The 16,674-nt window shown below is 36.7% G+C and overlaps 1 protein-coding gene across 1 annotated transcript in view; it reads right to left on the reverse strand.

Annotated features, from left to right (window-relative positions):
- Nucleotides 1–1,236: 1,236 nt before the first annotated feature.
- LOC104536050 (putative interleukin-17 receptor E-like) overlaps nucleotides 1,237–16,674 on the reverse strand; it is a 42,645-nt gene continuing 27,207 nt past the window's right edge. The window contains exons 6-16 of the mRNA XM_010178571.1: nucleotides 15,586–15,630; nucleotides 14,629–14,768; nucleotides 14,394–14,465; nucleotides 12,070–12,124; nucleotides 10,601–10,764; nucleotides 8,259–8,303; nucleotides 7,556–7,613; nucleotides 7,076–7,221; nucleotides 4,051–4,108; nucleotides 2,215–2,269; nucleotides 1,237–1,264 (exon numbers count right to left, since the gene is read on the reverse strand). Coding sequence (XP_010176873.1) covers nucleotides 1,237–1,264; nucleotides 2,215–2,269; nucleotides 4,051–4,108; nucleotides 7,076–7,221; nucleotides 7,556–7,613; nucleotides 8,259–8,303; nucleotides 10,601–10,764; nucleotides 12,070–12,124; nucleotides 14,394–14,465; nucleotides 14,629–14,768; nucleotides 15,586–15,630 — 866 coding nt within the window. The remainder of the gene's footprint in view (nucleotides 1,265–2,214; nucleotides 2,270–4,050; nucleotides 4,109–7,075; nucleotides 7,222–7,555; nucleotides 7,614–8,258; nucleotides 8,304–10,600; nucleotides 10,765–12,069; nucleotides 12,125–14,393; nucleotides 14,466–14,628; nucleotides 14,769–15,585; nucleotides 15,631–16,674) is intronic.

A 16,674-nucleotide genomic window follows, 5' to 3' on the forward strand; every position in this document is an offset into this window, starting at 1 on the left:
TGGAGGATATTAAAGCAAAAGCAGATGTCTGTATAGATCGGTGTTTCTATTTCACAGCCAAAGCAAGTAACTAAATGTTTTAGGAAAGCTGCTTTGCTGCCTCTTTTGGAGCTGTGGCACTGCTTGGAATAGTAATATATCTAACAGATGTGCAGTGTCACAATGAAGCTTTGATATCAAAGATGCCAAGCAGAATTTGTCCTCTTCAGGACACATAAAAAACTTTGTTTCTCAACACAGCAGATATGCTTCTTACACCATATTTGTCTTCTGTAAATTGCTCTTTGAAAGCCTTGAAACAAAAAAACACGTTCAGATGGAAAATATTTTTTATTGATCAACTTCTTCTTCCAGACCCTCACTCCCCACCCATATTCCTGATCCAACATGAGCAATTCCACATGGTTTTAGGATTTGCCATTAATCATCTTTTAGTTGACTTTATTTCCTTGTTACACAACAGGAAGTAGGGATGTTTGACACCATATTCAGTGAAATAAAGGCCAAATGTTTGATAATCACTATAGGGTGTAATATAAATCCCAACAGTTGAGTATAAATACTGGTATGATTGAAAAAATATACTTCAATTCTTCCCACTAAACTGGATTTCCACATGACAGTTTTAAACAGCTATCAAACCAAAGACATGTGCCTCCTCAGACAAACAAGAAAGTTATCTCAAAGTGCAAACACAGAAAGAAGTTGTTAGATATAGTTAAGAAATATGGTTTGTCACGGTGAGATCATCAGAATGGCATTAAAAAAAAAAAACAGAAGAAATTACAAAGAAGGATAAGATAATAAAGCCAAGAAAAATTCTTCATTTCTTCATTTCTCAGAAACTTTTGCATATGGTTTTGAAAAGAAGGTTACAAATAAGAAAATCTGAAATACTTGTTCTGTAGGTACACAAGGTACTATGAAAGTACACATTTATAGCATATTGCATATAAAAATATTAATTTAGAAAGAAAATGTGAACCCAATTCTGTAATAATCTAAGACATTTTTTGTTTTGAAATACTGGGAAATGAGGAATCATAATCCAGCTTCTTTTGGACATGTTCAAATAGGGTTAACTTGCTAAATTCTTTACTCACAAGAATAATCTCACAGGAATTAGCAGAAACTACTAACATGAGAGATAACCAGTTAGACAGGGCTTGCAAGTTTCCCCAAAATACAACCTGATGTTGAGAAGATACTAAGGACCTTGAAAATGTGTTGATAAATTCAATGCAAGGAATGCACACTCTTCATTCTAGGGGAAAAACAGAAAAGAAGATTGGCTTTTTTTCTCTGAAGTGTGAGAGTTCATTGCATTCATACATAGTTGGAGTTAAATAACGAATCTATTTGTCTATAACTTGTGGAATTGACTGTCACAGTCCAAACACCATTCATATGAACAAAATAGCAAAACCAAGAAACTTTATTCTGAATAATATCTTCTGACAATGGAAAAGCCAAAGACTGCTCAAAGAAAAGATGGTAGCCTCTTCTCAACCACATGACTTGCGTAACTTCTGCAAGGCTGCATCATTTTCCCATCTTCAGACAAGGGCTCTTCAGAGCATCTCTACTCTCTCTGGGCTTTAGGTTGCTCCCACTGTTCTAGGTTGCCTCTGAAAGGGTATCTTTAAAGGAAGAGAATATTTAAGAGCTCAGGGTCTACCAAATCATACATCCATGGGCTGCATTAATTACTGATTTGCTTACAACCTAGGAATAGGTAGGGCTGTGGGAATGAAAAGCAGGACTGGAACAGCTGAGCAGACACATCTTATGAGTGAGAGCACAGCAAGGACTGATGTGCCTGCAAATGTCAGAGAGAAAGCATGGGGCAGGTGATAAAACTGTGAGTGTCATGCTCAGCAAATCTAAGATTGTTCTAGGGCTTTTGAAGGTTGTCTTGTTACTACACAAACTTCTCACTTCCAGTGGTTATTTGCCTGCGTTTGTCTTCTCTCTTCGGCAGCAAGGCAGCTGCCTCTCACGCCAGACTGCAGTGTGGTGCAACAGAGAGAGAGCAAGAGATGTCTTCAGTGAGGACAAGGAAACAGGAGAGAAAGGAACCTGATATCCCTGCTGGCTAGGACAAAATTCACTCAGGCATTGCTTCTGTTCTTTAGAGAGGCCAATGGTATGTTTCCAGTATTAACAACTCTATCAGCTCTCAAAGATGTTTTAAACTATACATTGGATCGATACCTGTGTGTCATGGCCTTTGCTGGGTTTCCATCACTGTATATCTGACCACGAAAACCTGAAGAAAAAAGTTCAAATGTAGGTTGCCATTTTGTTTTCGTTATGATTTGCATATTTATTCTCACATCAACTGATTTGGCTTATTGTTTCTGTACCTTTTTAAATAGGTGAAATAATGTCTGAAAATGTTTGGCTACATTAAATGGAATCCAGAAAAGTGGCCAAAAAAATTTTTTTTAAGAACATAAAGTTTGATCTCTAAGTCAATGCTATTAAATGCAAAAAAATAAGAATATTTTCCCATTTCCATCCTCTGTAGAGCAAATAAGGCTAAGCCATTCTAATTCCAAAGCACAATGGCTGACAGAAAAAATGCAAAGCATGGCAGTATAATGCATTCTATGTGCCAGAAAATTCTTCTTGCAGCTGGAAAGAGAGTAGTCTTCTTGATGGTTAGCTACACTGGGTTTTTTATAATAGGTACTGTCATCACTGGAATCTTGATTTTGAGTAACAAATGTGAAGCACATTATGTATGGCAGAATTGATGAAGCATAAGGTTAATATCCTCTATACAACAAACATAATGATCATGTATTACAGTTCAGATATTCTTGATATGCACACAGTTTCTCATATTTTTTCTGAATCTCCACAAATTCTTGAGCAGAATAAAAACTTGTGACAAAAAGTTCCACATTTAAATCAAATACTATGCCCCAAAAGATCTTTAGTCAGTTTTCAGTATTCCACCACTTTCATTCAATATGCAGACCCATTCTTTCCTACTATAAGGTAGAGGGGAATTCCCACTCTGCCACCTCCGGAGCCTTTAATTATTTTACATGCTTTTATCACACCCTTCACATTTCTTAAAAGGAAAACATGAATAAGGAAAATTCATCTAGACTACATGAATCACAACACTCTATTTAATTGATTCACCTTGAATGGGCTCGTTATGAGTTTTTAAGTGGAGAAGAAAATTGAACTAGAATTACGGAAGTGCTTGCACAGAAAACTACATTTAGACTACAAATTCAAGCCCCCTCCTTTTTAGTATCACACTTCCAAATCTGAAGCTATCGTTAACTGACATGTATTTTTAGACAACAGAGAAAATCTGTCCTAGGAATCACTACATTTACAATTAACTGGGAGGGGAGGTTGTTTGTTTCGTTGTGTTTGGGGAGGTGTTTTGGTAATGCTCAGATTGAGTCTCCTCCCGGTTTGATTCCTCTCAGTCTTTTTAGTTCTAAACCAGTCAATCCCCTCCTGTGCTCTTCACTGTAAACCCCACAGCCTCAGTTCACTCTGAACTCACTAACATCTACAATGCCTTACCTTCAGGGCCTGGAGATTTCAGAATATTCTGACTCCATGAGCGTATCTAAGTATACATCCAATCATAATAATAACCTCACCGTATCTCTGCAGCAGAGGGTAGTACTACTGTCCCATTTGCAGAGGTAGAGAATTAACAGTAAGGCTGTGCGGCAGCACTACAACAATAGCACTGTATGCCTGCTTGCCAAGGGTTGTTTTTAACTTGTTACTTCATGTGCCAACAGCCAGGTAAATACAGGTGTGGCACACAGAACTTGGCACAGGATGGAAAATTCATCCAGGAAGCGGAAAAAAAAGCCAGCCACACAAGTAGTTGAGGTACATGAGTCCATGGTCTATAAAGGAGGGTGAGCATATCTAGCTCATATGCAGACACCCACATTCAACCAGGTGAATCCCATCTTCAATCCCCAATAAAAACAAAGTTCACCTGAGATGGTCTCTTCTATACCATCAAGACGTAATTCTTCTTTTGTTGTCATTCATACTTACCACAGTGGATATCACAGATCTGCAGTGGAACTGAATAATCTACATCTGTCCTCCAGCCCTTTTAGAATAAAGAATTGAGTTTTATTTCCCTTTCAACGGAACTGTAGCTAAACCCTTGTGTTGACAAAATGAGTTTGCTTTATTAGTTTATTCAAGTGGCTGCATTTTTAAGTCTGTTTCTAAATAAATGCATGTGGAGACTGCTGGTCTGCTGTATGTTTAGTGGGTTGCAATTACTCTTACATTTCTAAATGATAAAGCCAATTTTTTTTTCTTTTTTTCTTTTTTTGTGGAGAACTCTATTCTGATAGATAATGTCTAATTTACAAAATAAAAAATTTATGCAGGAAAACATCAGTTTTGCCACCAAAAGTGATTTTTCACTAGGAAAAGAGTAACTTTCTTTAGCCAGAAGGCTCTTGCCAATTTCACTTTCGTGTTGCCCCTATCTTTCTAGCAGCAGAAAGTGAAGCTGACAAGGCCCTTCCAGGGCAGCTGCTGGAGTCTCACAGCAATCGCTGTCAATCTCTTGTCCCAGTGTCTGCTGAGAACATTAACTCCAGAGAGTAATAAACCCATCAGCTTAATGCTCATTTTCTATTAAGGTCATCTTAATTAAGTTCAGCTATGGAAACAGTGTGCAACAATACCAGAAATAATTTGCCCAGCTCTACTTTCAGGAGTGCTAATTCTAGGATACTATGCACTTACCGTGCTGTTTGCTGTATACCTAACCTTTTCCAGCTAATGCCAACTTTTAAAAAATTAATCTATGGTTTACTTGGATCTTTTGATACCTTGGAACTTTTTATTACAAAAGAACATATAAAGACAGGATTAACAATTTCCTGATGACATCCCTTTATCTGCCACAAAGGAGCAAGATCATGGAATGCAACTTCTCTGTTAATTAATGTCATCACAACAAGAGGCAGTGGCAGCATGTCAAGCTATAAATAATGTTCTTTGCCAACTGCATTCACACAGTATCAGATTTGGCTGGGAGGAGGAAGCTGTGAGAGTACCTTCTGGTTTCCATTTCGGGGTTTTTTGTTGGGTTTTTTTGATTATTTTGTACAGAGTACATGGCAAAATCAAGACACATACCTGAATGCAAATTGTTGACCCACACATTTCTCGTGACATAGCGATTGATACAGAATATCCCTAATGAAAAGAAAAAAAAATATTATTTTCCATGCCCTGGGACAATGAAAATTTATTGTGTCTCTCCAGCTCTTTGGTTCATTTGCCAATAATGGTATATGTTTTACTGCATCAGAAAATTAATAAAGTATATAGGGAAGGTTATTTATTTTCAGAGATATCCCTAGATCTCAGTGACCATAGGCAGCTGGTGTAATTTTGATGAGCGCATTTTGGGCAGCACAAGAAGAGAGCTAATGTTACTGCATTTTATGAACCATCGTAAGGCAGGACACCCTCCCTGGTGCTGCTCATACCACATTAGCCACTGAGCATCTTCACTTCTTTCTGCTGGTGTCCGTGAGTTGAAGGAATGGCCCTTTCTTTACAATTCTTCTGGATTTCCCATCACATCGTAAACTCAGAACAAGTTCAGCCTTAGGGTAAAATTGTCCTAAATGACTGCTCTGACACTTAACATTTGATTGTTTATGGTTTGTCCTCAAGATAACGTTAGTTACTCTACTACTAGCTACTTCTTTAGTATGGCAAAGTCCTAACATAATTTGGGACAAGTAAGGTGAATATGTTCTTTTCTGAGCATAAGTGAACAAGAATTGGTAGGTAGCGAATGAACATTGGTTTCTGCGAACACAGAGCTAAGTCTTGATGAAAACTTGGTGTATATTGTTCATGGTGTTGAGACAGAAAATGTATGTATTTTATGTGGGCTCTCATTCTGTCACAGTAGCAGAGGACATAACAGCTTTGTACTGGAGGGAAGAAAACAGCATTTGTAAATTATCAGTAACCTTCATGAAACACACACTTCCATACCTAGGTCTCCATCTCTGCTGGTAATACAGCATTTCCCCAGACACTTTGCCCCATTAGGGAAGACTCTTGATAAGGCCACCAATGCCCTCTGTAGTCTGTGTTGATACGGATAGCCATTTTCTCCCACGCCTTTCTCCATTATTTTAGAATCATAGAGTAATAGAATGGTTTTAGTTGGAAAAGACCTTCAAGATCATCGAATCCAAACACCAAACCAGCCCAAAGTCCACCACTACACCATGTCCCTAAGCACAACATCTACCCATCTTTTAAATACCTTCAGGGATGGTGACTCAGCCACCTCCCTGGGCAGCCTGTCCAGTCAGGCCAAGGTAACTCTGGTACGCAGGGTTGAACGACAAGGGCAGGTCACAGTGCTGCGGTGAAAATGTATGAGATACAGGCTTAGTTGCCTGTAGAGAGGAATAAGGCTCCCATTTCCTGACTAGCTGCTGACTGAAACAGAAATCTCAACCTCCCATGATCTTTTCCCTCTCTTTCCAACTTTGCTGGAAGAAGCAGTTGTGTAGTCATACAGTCAGCCATCTCAAAAAGCTAATTTGGCTGAAAACTTACCTTTTTGTGTGTGTTGAGTTTGTTTAGGCAGCTGTGAGACTTAGAGTGGCTCAAGATCATCACTGATTTATGCCTCAAGTCTTGCATTTCATGATGTGAGGTTTGCCAGGTCAGCTGTATCAGTGACCCATATATGAAATACTAACACTAACATTTGCTATATACATAACAGAAATACTACACCACAAAAACAATGTTAAAAGAATATTAAGGTTCCACTCGGTAGTCACTTCCTTTGATGTAACTTGATGTCATTTGACTTCAGTATCCTTATTTATTTCTTGCTTCAGTATAAGATCAGAATTAGAGCTACACGCTTCAAAAATGTTCCAGTAATTGTTCCAATATGTACATGCATGGGTTTTTTTAATGCTTTCAAGCTGCCGAGCAATAAATGGAATAACAAATGAATGCAGTTAGATATGTTTAAAAGTCTTACAATGTTTAGGAAATAATATATACAAACCGCAGAGACTGAATAGTGCATCCCAACAGATTCACACAAGGCCAGCTGCGTCCTGTTACACACAAGCACTGAGAACCGTGCCTTGGTTTGGGATGTGAAGGAAACTTGCATTCGTTCTGCAACTGCAGCAGTTCTCATTTTCCAAGCTGGTATTAGGGGAAAAGACTTACTTTTAGATGTACAAGGACCACATATTATATTCTAAGTTGTTACATTTAAAACAAAAGCTTTTTAAATTAATTAAGTGCCGTCAAATGATATGCAAGTAATTATTTTGATTCCCATAAGTTACCTTTTATACTGATAAACACTCGATCTACTGGGGATATATAGAAGTAGCAAGCTGACAAATCTCTTTGCCATAACTTACAAGCTACAGTCATGTGAACACATCTTGCTTACTAGACAAGGCTTATATCTAGTCACTGATTTAAATATTTTTCACTATTTAATATTATGTAATTAAAAAAATATATTTACCTGGAAAGTCTCCATGAGCAAATGGACACTTAACCCAAGAGCCTTGCTTGGTTGTAAACTGAAAGCAGAAAAATCTATTAGGAAAATTGATTTTTCAACTTCAATCTGTGGCTGCAGATACAACTAGAGATACTCAGTCCATTCCAGAAAGTTGCAGAAGGTGAATTCACAGCTTTCCTGGTCTACGGTATCTTCCAAGCCTTGATTTAAATCAGGCCCCACAGTTCTTCAGGTATTTATGCACATTCTTATTTTACAGAAACATGTAGTTTCACTGACTTAAAAGTAATATAAAAGAAAACAATAATATGCCTATGTTAACCTTCTGTGGCATTCCTTTCTCAACTAGAATCATAAAAGGTACGCCAGTAAGGGTAGTGTATCAATCATTTTTATTACCAAGTATTTAATATGGAAAACTTTCTATGTTAAGTTTAGTGCATGCTTCAGAGTTTGCATAGACCTAACACATTTTTTCCCTGCTTTTCTTAAGAAGAGAAAACAGAGGGCACCATCTGACCTGTGTCCTATCTTTCATTGCTGCACTTCCAAAGAACCTCCTTTTAATCTAATCTTTCCCATTTACTTCATTCATCAGAGCTATTGAACAAAATATTTATCCTAAAGAACTTTAGCAACTCATTTTTTTAGAGTTGACAGAAAAAAGGCACTTAGCAGGTGTTTTACAAAGAAATCCCTTTACCTTCATGCAAAGTCTTGGGTGAGTGTCCACACGAGAATATTTAACCTGCTTGAAAAGAGAGCACTCAGCATTAGCTAGTTTCATTAAGTAGTCTCACAAAATAAATCATGGTTTGATTGCTGAGAAATGAACTGTTCTGTTTGCTTTATAAGCACCCCATGAAGTTAATCACATAATATAGTAAGAACAGAAACAACTGCTACTTTGAGTTACTGAATAATTTGCTTCTTTTTATCTGTATCATGTAGCATTTTTTATAGTCAGTCTCACCCATTACAACTAAATTAATTGATTCTATGGTGGCTTATGTGCAAAATTCTGAATACACAGTCATCTTGTTTCAGTCCCTTATTTACCATTCAACAACTCAGCAGAACATTTAAACATACACCCAAAGGTGGTGTTTCACCTTCAGCTCAGAAATTTTTCAATTTTCCATACTCCCATTCCAGAAAAGACTTAAACATACACTGAATTTTGGACATTCACTTAAGTGAGCTACAAAATGTTGCTTTCTTGATTAACAAATGTTTACCTGCCAAGGGCTTCACCATAAAAAGCCTTGTCATGTATAAAAACAATTACTACCCATGTAAGTGGCCTTTCTTAAACACCATTGCTCAACTGACTGAGCACAATGGATCCTACACACAACACTTGGCATCATGACCAAAGTAATACCTCTTTCTTGTAACCTTTTTGAGAAGAACACAATGGATGTCCTTGGGTATGTCTACAATAGGGTCACAAAAGATAGTTCTGTAAGAGTCCACTCAGATATGGAGACAGCGTTGTCATCGACAGAGAAAGCCCCACCCTAATTACAAGAGTTACGTGGCTTTTGGGCCTAAGTCAGTACATGTGCATGGTATTAGCGTGCAGCATTGCATGAGTTTACTAGGGGAGCTGGCACTGTGTGAGGAATCTCTGCAGTAGTCTCCAGCACATTACACAGATGTTCTTCAGGGTTACAGTACAAGAAATTGAACAAATTCAATATCAAACCTTTTAGAATGAATTAGAAAAAAATGAGAAAATTCATTGTGCCCATGAATATTAATAAATACAGGAAAACAATAGATGTGACCATTACCAGCCAGATCTAATTTTAGGTTTCTTTCTTTTTTCTCTCTCTCTTTTTTCCCCTCTCCTGTTTTTATCTTTTTTGTTCTTTTTTTTTCTTTCCTTCAAACAATGAGTTGTGCTTGTTGTCACCAGATGATGAATCCCACAGGGAACACTCACATGTATAAAATTAAATACATTTGGTTTTGCAAGATCAAATCTTTGCTGAAACCCATAAAATGGTGAATCTGAACAATCACCAAACACTTAGACAGGAGTTCCTAATCAAGAAAGTATTAAACAGACTTGAGCCAGCCTCCTGCAAATCACATCATCAAAATAATACTCATAAAGTTTCCAAACTTAAGAATTTGTACTTTATTTTGTTTGCCTTTTCAGCTGTTATCTAAAGTTTACTGGCTTCTCTCCACAATTCTTTGAAAACTACTTTTCAAGAGAAAAGCCAGAATTCCAATCAACCTCATAAATTCAGTGCATTCAGCTCCATGAGACTTCAGACTGAAGTATTCAAGATACATTCAATGAAATCCCTTTTCAACTTTAAAACAAAAGTCCTGGAAGAACTGAGGAACTCAGTATTTCAACACCCACAATTTCAATATATTGGACCAGGTAGCATTTCAAAGAGATTTCCATGGAGTACCAAAACAATTGTATACTACCAAAGTACTGTTATATCTCTAGTAAGTTCTAAAGAGATTTAGCTTTATCTCACTTACATTTTAGGTGTCTAAATGTTAAATATACAAATCTGATCTAATCACAATAAACTTTTGTGATAGTCAGTGAAAAGAAAGAGGTACTTTCAGAGAGAAATCCCTCCAGCCTTTCTTATACGCTTGTCTTTGGTCAAGAAGGGTTGTCCTCTCAATGTGTCTGTTTCACTCTCTTACTTGAAAGGGAATCTGACACAGATAGCATAGACTTGAACATCTATCTTGTAGACAGCAAAGTCAGAGTGAATGAATCATGCCTTTACTACAAATGAAAAGCAGGCCCTATTTACCCCAAGAATTTTGCAAACATTACTAGCTTCACAGTCATCTCCACTTTTTATTTCTTAATAGTGAGTCAGTGAGCCCTTTGAATAAACCATGTGGCTAGTGTACAAGAACAGACTGTGATTATGGATAGCTTTAAGTATCAGAGAAGAGAGGAATTTGAAACTGCTCCTATTCCAAAGTCTAGCTCTTCACATTATGCCTTTGGTCATGCCCTTCAACCTCACAATTCGAATAAATCTGCATAGCTCTTACTTTCTCAGGAGAATTTTTGGAGGAGTTTTGTATATCTTCACAGTGGTCATTAGACGTCATTAACCTGCATAGGTTAACTGTGACAAGCACAGGACAGGCTGGCTCCCAAGCTAGAGTTTGTGTCACTGAGTTGTAAACAAGGTTATCCCATAGCGCCTTCGTATCTGTGCACAAAGAGAGGAAGCATTATTCAAGATGCCTAAAAATGAATCAAAATTGTTCATAAATCTGGTGCCTATACATGTGCTTAAAATCAAAAGCATCACTTTTCCATTTCCTTGTCATTTTCACCAATCAGAACTGCAGTGTTTCACACTGTAAACGTAAATCTTGAGTTTATGCCACCAAAGTGTTGGCATTTACCAGAGGTACTCAACCTGAGAGGTTCGTCTTACTAGTCTCCCACTATGATGATAGATGGGCATCACCAGGAAATCACCCCAGCTCTTAAAGAGGCTGCACTGGAAGTGTGTTCTCTGCCCATCAATCACAAGGGGAGTGTAAAGCAAGTAAATTCCTCACCAAGGACCTTCAGTTAACTGTACATGGTAAATCCAAATTCATTCATACATTAGTGACTAGAGATTATGGTATTGCAGACAGACTCTGTGTGTCTTGTATAGGACTTACGTATATGTATATGTAAGAAGATAAATATGTATATGCAAGAAGACATGATGTATATGTAAGGAGATAAATTGAAGCCTTTAGCTAAATATCAAGAATTCAAATAGTAAACAAAGCTGTGCAAATAATTCACAATAAATAATTTTTCTACAGCGTTATAATAAATATTTCTATGTATACTGGGCACATAGTTATTTAAGACCTAGTCAACATATAGTTGGGGATATCTTAAGTAGGAGCTATTATAAAATAAAAGCTGTCATATTTATTTGATTGATCCAATTAGTCACTTTGTACTGACTTTCTTTTCCATTTAGCTGCATGTGGTTGAGAGAATTTCCAGCATGAAATTCCAACTGAGTCATTCAAAATAAGACTTTGACTTATTGCCTGAGTTTCCTTCTGTTTTACTCCTTTGTGGCTTGTACTTATTTATTTCATAATAAAGATGCTCATTCATCTCCAGTCTCATATAATTACATTGTTTAGTATACAATAGACAATCATTTTTCTTTTTTTAATTCTCTCACATTAATCCAAAAGAGTTATTACTTAGAAGAGCTTCTTTCCGATACACAACTGTTAATTACCTCTTACCACAGAACTAACTCTATAATCTCAATTTTATTACATCAGTGATAAACAAAAAAAAAAGAACCAAGCTACTTTAGGTATTCCAGCAGAGATATCAGGAAAAAGAAAGATTTAAAAATATTTGTATGTGAAGTATAATAAACCAATATGACAATGCATGGTTTTCACCTTAGGTGAATTTCAAACTGTGACATACAACTGGAGCTGATGAAAATCACTCACATAAAGAGTAATCACACAATACTTGCCATTTTCAAAGGGACAAAGTTGTATCCTCCGTGCGTCTGGAATTGCCAGCCAACTCTACAACCCAAAAAGTGGCCATTAGCTAGAGATTCTCAGATACCCCAGTTTTTAACATTTCAGATGGAATGTGCAGAAAATCTTTCCACCAAAGTTAAAAATTCTGTGTTTATTAGAAAGCTTTGGAAATAGGTTGTTTGCTTTTTTTAAAAAGGATGTTTAACACTAGGTATCTTTTTTATTTTTCATTATTAGGGGGACTGGAGCTGCTGAACTAAGGTCATCCCTTCTAGCACTATATTCCTATTATATCTGGGTCACATATTTAGTTTTATTTCATTTAGAAAGTCTTCCAGTTTGACTTTTGTTAAGTTTCTTACAGTGTCATTACTTTTTAGGGCTATCAAAAGACATCCAAGAATCATAATATCAGATCTCCTGACCTCTGTTATGTGAAAGGATGTATCCTTAAAAATCTGAGGACTAAAACTTAATCCAATCTGCAAGTATATGTGCATGGCTGTTACTGTACTCTAATTATTTAGATTAATGTGCAAATATTTCTACTACTCAGTTCCCATCTGTTTGCTCGGCAATTGTAGTGTGGAATACTCTGTGTATATGCTGAGTGGAATAATATCTTTCCAGTGACCTCATACCTTTCAGAGGTATCCCTGGGCTTGGAAGAGACCTTGTGGTTCAACTCACATATTAAGGTATGTGATTTTTAGGTGCCTACTATGTACACATCTCAATGTGACTGGAGTGCCCAAATTACTATTACAGTAGCTATATGAAGATCTATCCAGTACCGCCAATGGAGTCTACAGTGCTAACCAGCATATCCCAAACCAGTGGTCTACATTTGGCCAGTTGAGTAACTGACTGCATTAACTAGATCTCCATTGACTATAAGACTTTGGATGTCTAAGTCAAATGTAGATATCTTCATCTGGACATCTGCATTTATGTATCTTAATCCGCAAGGTAAAACCTACCCCAAAATTCACAGAGAAACTAGGTCACATAGCATCTTTATATCTTACTGAGTTAATTTTAAATTGGTTTGGTGACCTTTTATTCCTTTATTCCATGTAAACATAAGGAAAAACTTTTTTACTGTGAGGGTGACAAAGCACTGGACCAGGCTGCCCAGAGAAGTTGTGGAGTCTCCTTCTCTGGAGACATTCAAAACCTGCCTGGACGCGTTCCTGTGTAACCTAGTCTAGGTGATCCTGCTCTGGCAGGGGGGTTGGACTGGATGATCTTTCGAGGTGCCTTCCAACTCCTAACATTCTGTGATAAGTGACCCTTCTGATGTGTATTTAGACAGCAAGCATATATTAGCTTTGCATGTGTTTTACTAGGCTAACTAAAACATATTCTTTGAATCTCCTTTATAAGACAGTCTGTCCATTCCCCGGCCATTCTAGATTTTTTTTATGTACAGCTTTCATTTGAATTCATGTTTCTTGAATATGGATACAAGAACTGCCTACAGTATTTGAAAGAAGCTCCTTGCCTGTTATCTTGGAATAATCTAGACCTTGGTTCATGTATACATGATGTAAGCATGGTAGTTTAATCATATTAGACCCGGATCTTTTTTTCTCCACTATTATTTCTAAATGTGGACTCCCATCTTACAGCAAGAATTCTTTTTATTAGTGCAACTGCACGAACTTGCACTTTATACATTACACTTCATCCTCCTTTAGTTATTTCATGTATGAAGGTCTCTAGTCTCTTCCAGTTATCCTGACCCTCTTCCATTTTGATTACACCTCGCAACTGTATTATCAGCAAATCTCATTAACACATTCCCACATTTTGTGTCTATGGCATTGATGGAAATATTTATATAAGAACTAAGTGTGGTCCTTAAGTAACTTTCCTACTAGCAAAAAAGGACCAGCCGAGTTAGCTCTCAGCTAATAATACAGTATTATCTACCATACATATCTTGTTCTCACACCCTGCTTCCCCAGTGCCTCTTCTAGATTGCCTTGCAATATTATATCAAATGTTATGCTGAAATTAAGTCAGATTAAATTTTTTGTCTTTTCATTGCTTACAAAAATCAGTCAAATTAATCTTCCACAATACACTCCAGAACTTAAACTGTATCACATTTTCTTATCTCCATACTTTAATTAGTGTTTCCTAAAAAATCTCTTTTACATTTACATAATCATAAGGTCAGACAAGCTTTAGTCAAAAACTTAGGTCTAGAGCCTGTTTGCACAGATTTTTCCTCATTTCTTAGCACAAATCCCTAAAATTTCTTTATGAGAAACACAAATATACGCCAAATTCCAGACTGTATTACCTCAATGCAAAGACAAGGGAGTAGCTGAGAATATTTCAGAGAAACTGATTTTAAAGATTTCTTCCCTTTTATCTGAAATGAGAAAAATAGTCATGAATCTGGGACAGTAAATGCATTTTAATAAAGCTAAATAAAGATAGAGAAGGCCATTTCCTATAACTATGAGCTCAATGAGCATTTCCACCTACAAGTCACCCTCCACCAGTTCAACAAACTCTTTTGAGCTTTAACTCACCACAGCAAATGCCCCTACATCTTCACAGGTAAACCATTTGTGACACAGGCGAACGTAATAATCTTGATCATGGCGAAAGCTGGATACATTCACTGATATAATTTTCCTTGCCCTGTCTACAGTATAATCAAACTTTCCAGCTGAAAAAGAAAATTCAAGCATGACATTTTCACATCTGCTTCTTCATTACTTTTAAATTTCCGATTTTGTTATTTCTTTATATAATGTACAGAATGTATTTCATAACTTGATGGACATGAAATTCAACATCTGTAGATTCTTACCTGGGATGTTTGAATTCATTCTTTTTATATCCCTATATTCCTGAAGGTATTCTTATTTTATGAGATACAATAATTTTCATTGAATAAATTTCAATATTGTTCAGTTTAAGCTAGCACTGACAGTACTGAGAGGCCAGGACACCTACTGATTCTACCTCAACCTTACTACTTGAAATCTTATGTAGTTCTTTTACAGATACTTGAAATATACACACATACTGCTACAAAAGCTGATCATCCTATAGTTGCAATTTCATTACTTAGGAATATGTGCAACTATTTTAGACAAATATAGTATGTTTTTATACTCATGGGTATGCCAAAATCAGGATAGCAGTTTGGCAAATTAATTTCAATCTATTTATGATGTCTGTCTATAGAAAAAAAATAAAACCAGCAATCCAAAGTGCATGAAAAGGACACAAACCTATTTCCAAAAGTTTAGGATTAAATGCTTTGTCAATATCTTTATCTGCTATCTAGCATTTCCAAGTCAATATAAAGAAACACATTTTCCAGGACGTTATCTATCAACTGAATGGTAATTAATTATAAGTAGTGGTAGCTCTAAATCATCTTTTTTTTTCCCCTGCTATTCAGCTATAAAAACATATCACTGTATATGTCACCAGAAATATTTCACAGCTTTAAGTTATATAGTAGATCAGCTCACCTGAACAAACAGGAATATATTTTCCCACATCACTGTTTCTGCAATCTGCAAAATAGAATCCAGAGTTTTCTTTAGTGCTGCTTTTTTATGTAAATGTATAAATAATCTGCCAAATTATCCAATAGCTTCCCAACAGGAAACCTGCCTCTAATACACCTTTTAAAGGCAGACTTATATCCACTTCTAGATAAACAGCCAAAAAGGTACCCTTACTGCACACAGAGATTCCATCACAACTTGCCCTAAGGAGCTATCTCACCACTGTGGGTTTTCTACTGGAAAACCTCATCAGCAGTTTAAGGTGACACTCCACGATGTGAGACTGCACTTCTTTACCTAGTACCAAACAATAATTTAAGTAACAATAATAAAAATAATAATAATAATTTCAGTTATTTTTTTCCTTGGAAGCTACTCCTGTTGTTTATCAGGCTTATTCCTGGTAAACTGTGTATTTTTTGCTACTCCGACTCTACACTAGGCTTACAATGAAACACCCTATTTAGCTCCCACGGAGCTTACCAGAATTAGAGGCCAGGCAACACTTTCAGAACTAATATCTAATATTTGTATCTCCAAAACTTAAATCTTAAGAACACTAAATCAGCTTGTAATATGCTGCCTACTGTTTTCATCTCTCCTTGCTTAACTCAGTATTAAAGCAGCACTTTGCTCTCATTTCCCCGTACAGTTCTTTTCCCCAGAGCAGTATTTCCTATTTTCATTTGTTTACTCACTTTTGTAAACTGTTTTAAAACTGGACTTCATAAAACCTTATTTTCCCCCTTCTTTATTCACAAAGTACATATCTACTTCAATAGTGAATTGGGATTTATCAAGAAAATGAAAGGCATTTTAACTACAAAAAAGGCTTTACTCCTACAAAAGTGTGAAACAGCCACAACGTGTCCGACACTGCATGCAAGGGATGATGCCATACTACGGGGCAAGGGTAAGAGCTGCCCTCCTAGAGGCTCTGGAGCTGGGAAGGCAGGACAAGCCTGGGAATCGGACTAAAGAAGGGATCTCTTCTCATTTTTTTCACCACCATTTGATGCATTTGTCTCCACTGTCCACACTATATCCTGG

Source organism: Mesitornis unicolor, unplaced genomic scaffold (genome assembly GCF_000695765.1).
Source record: "Mesitornis unicolor isolate BGI_N332 unplaced genomic scaffold, ASM69576v1 scaffold8502, whole genome shotgun sequence".
In the NCBI taxonomy this organism is placed as follows: Eukaryota; Metazoa; Chordata; class Aves; order Mesitornithiformes; family Mesitornithidae; genus Mesitornis; species Mesitornis unicolor.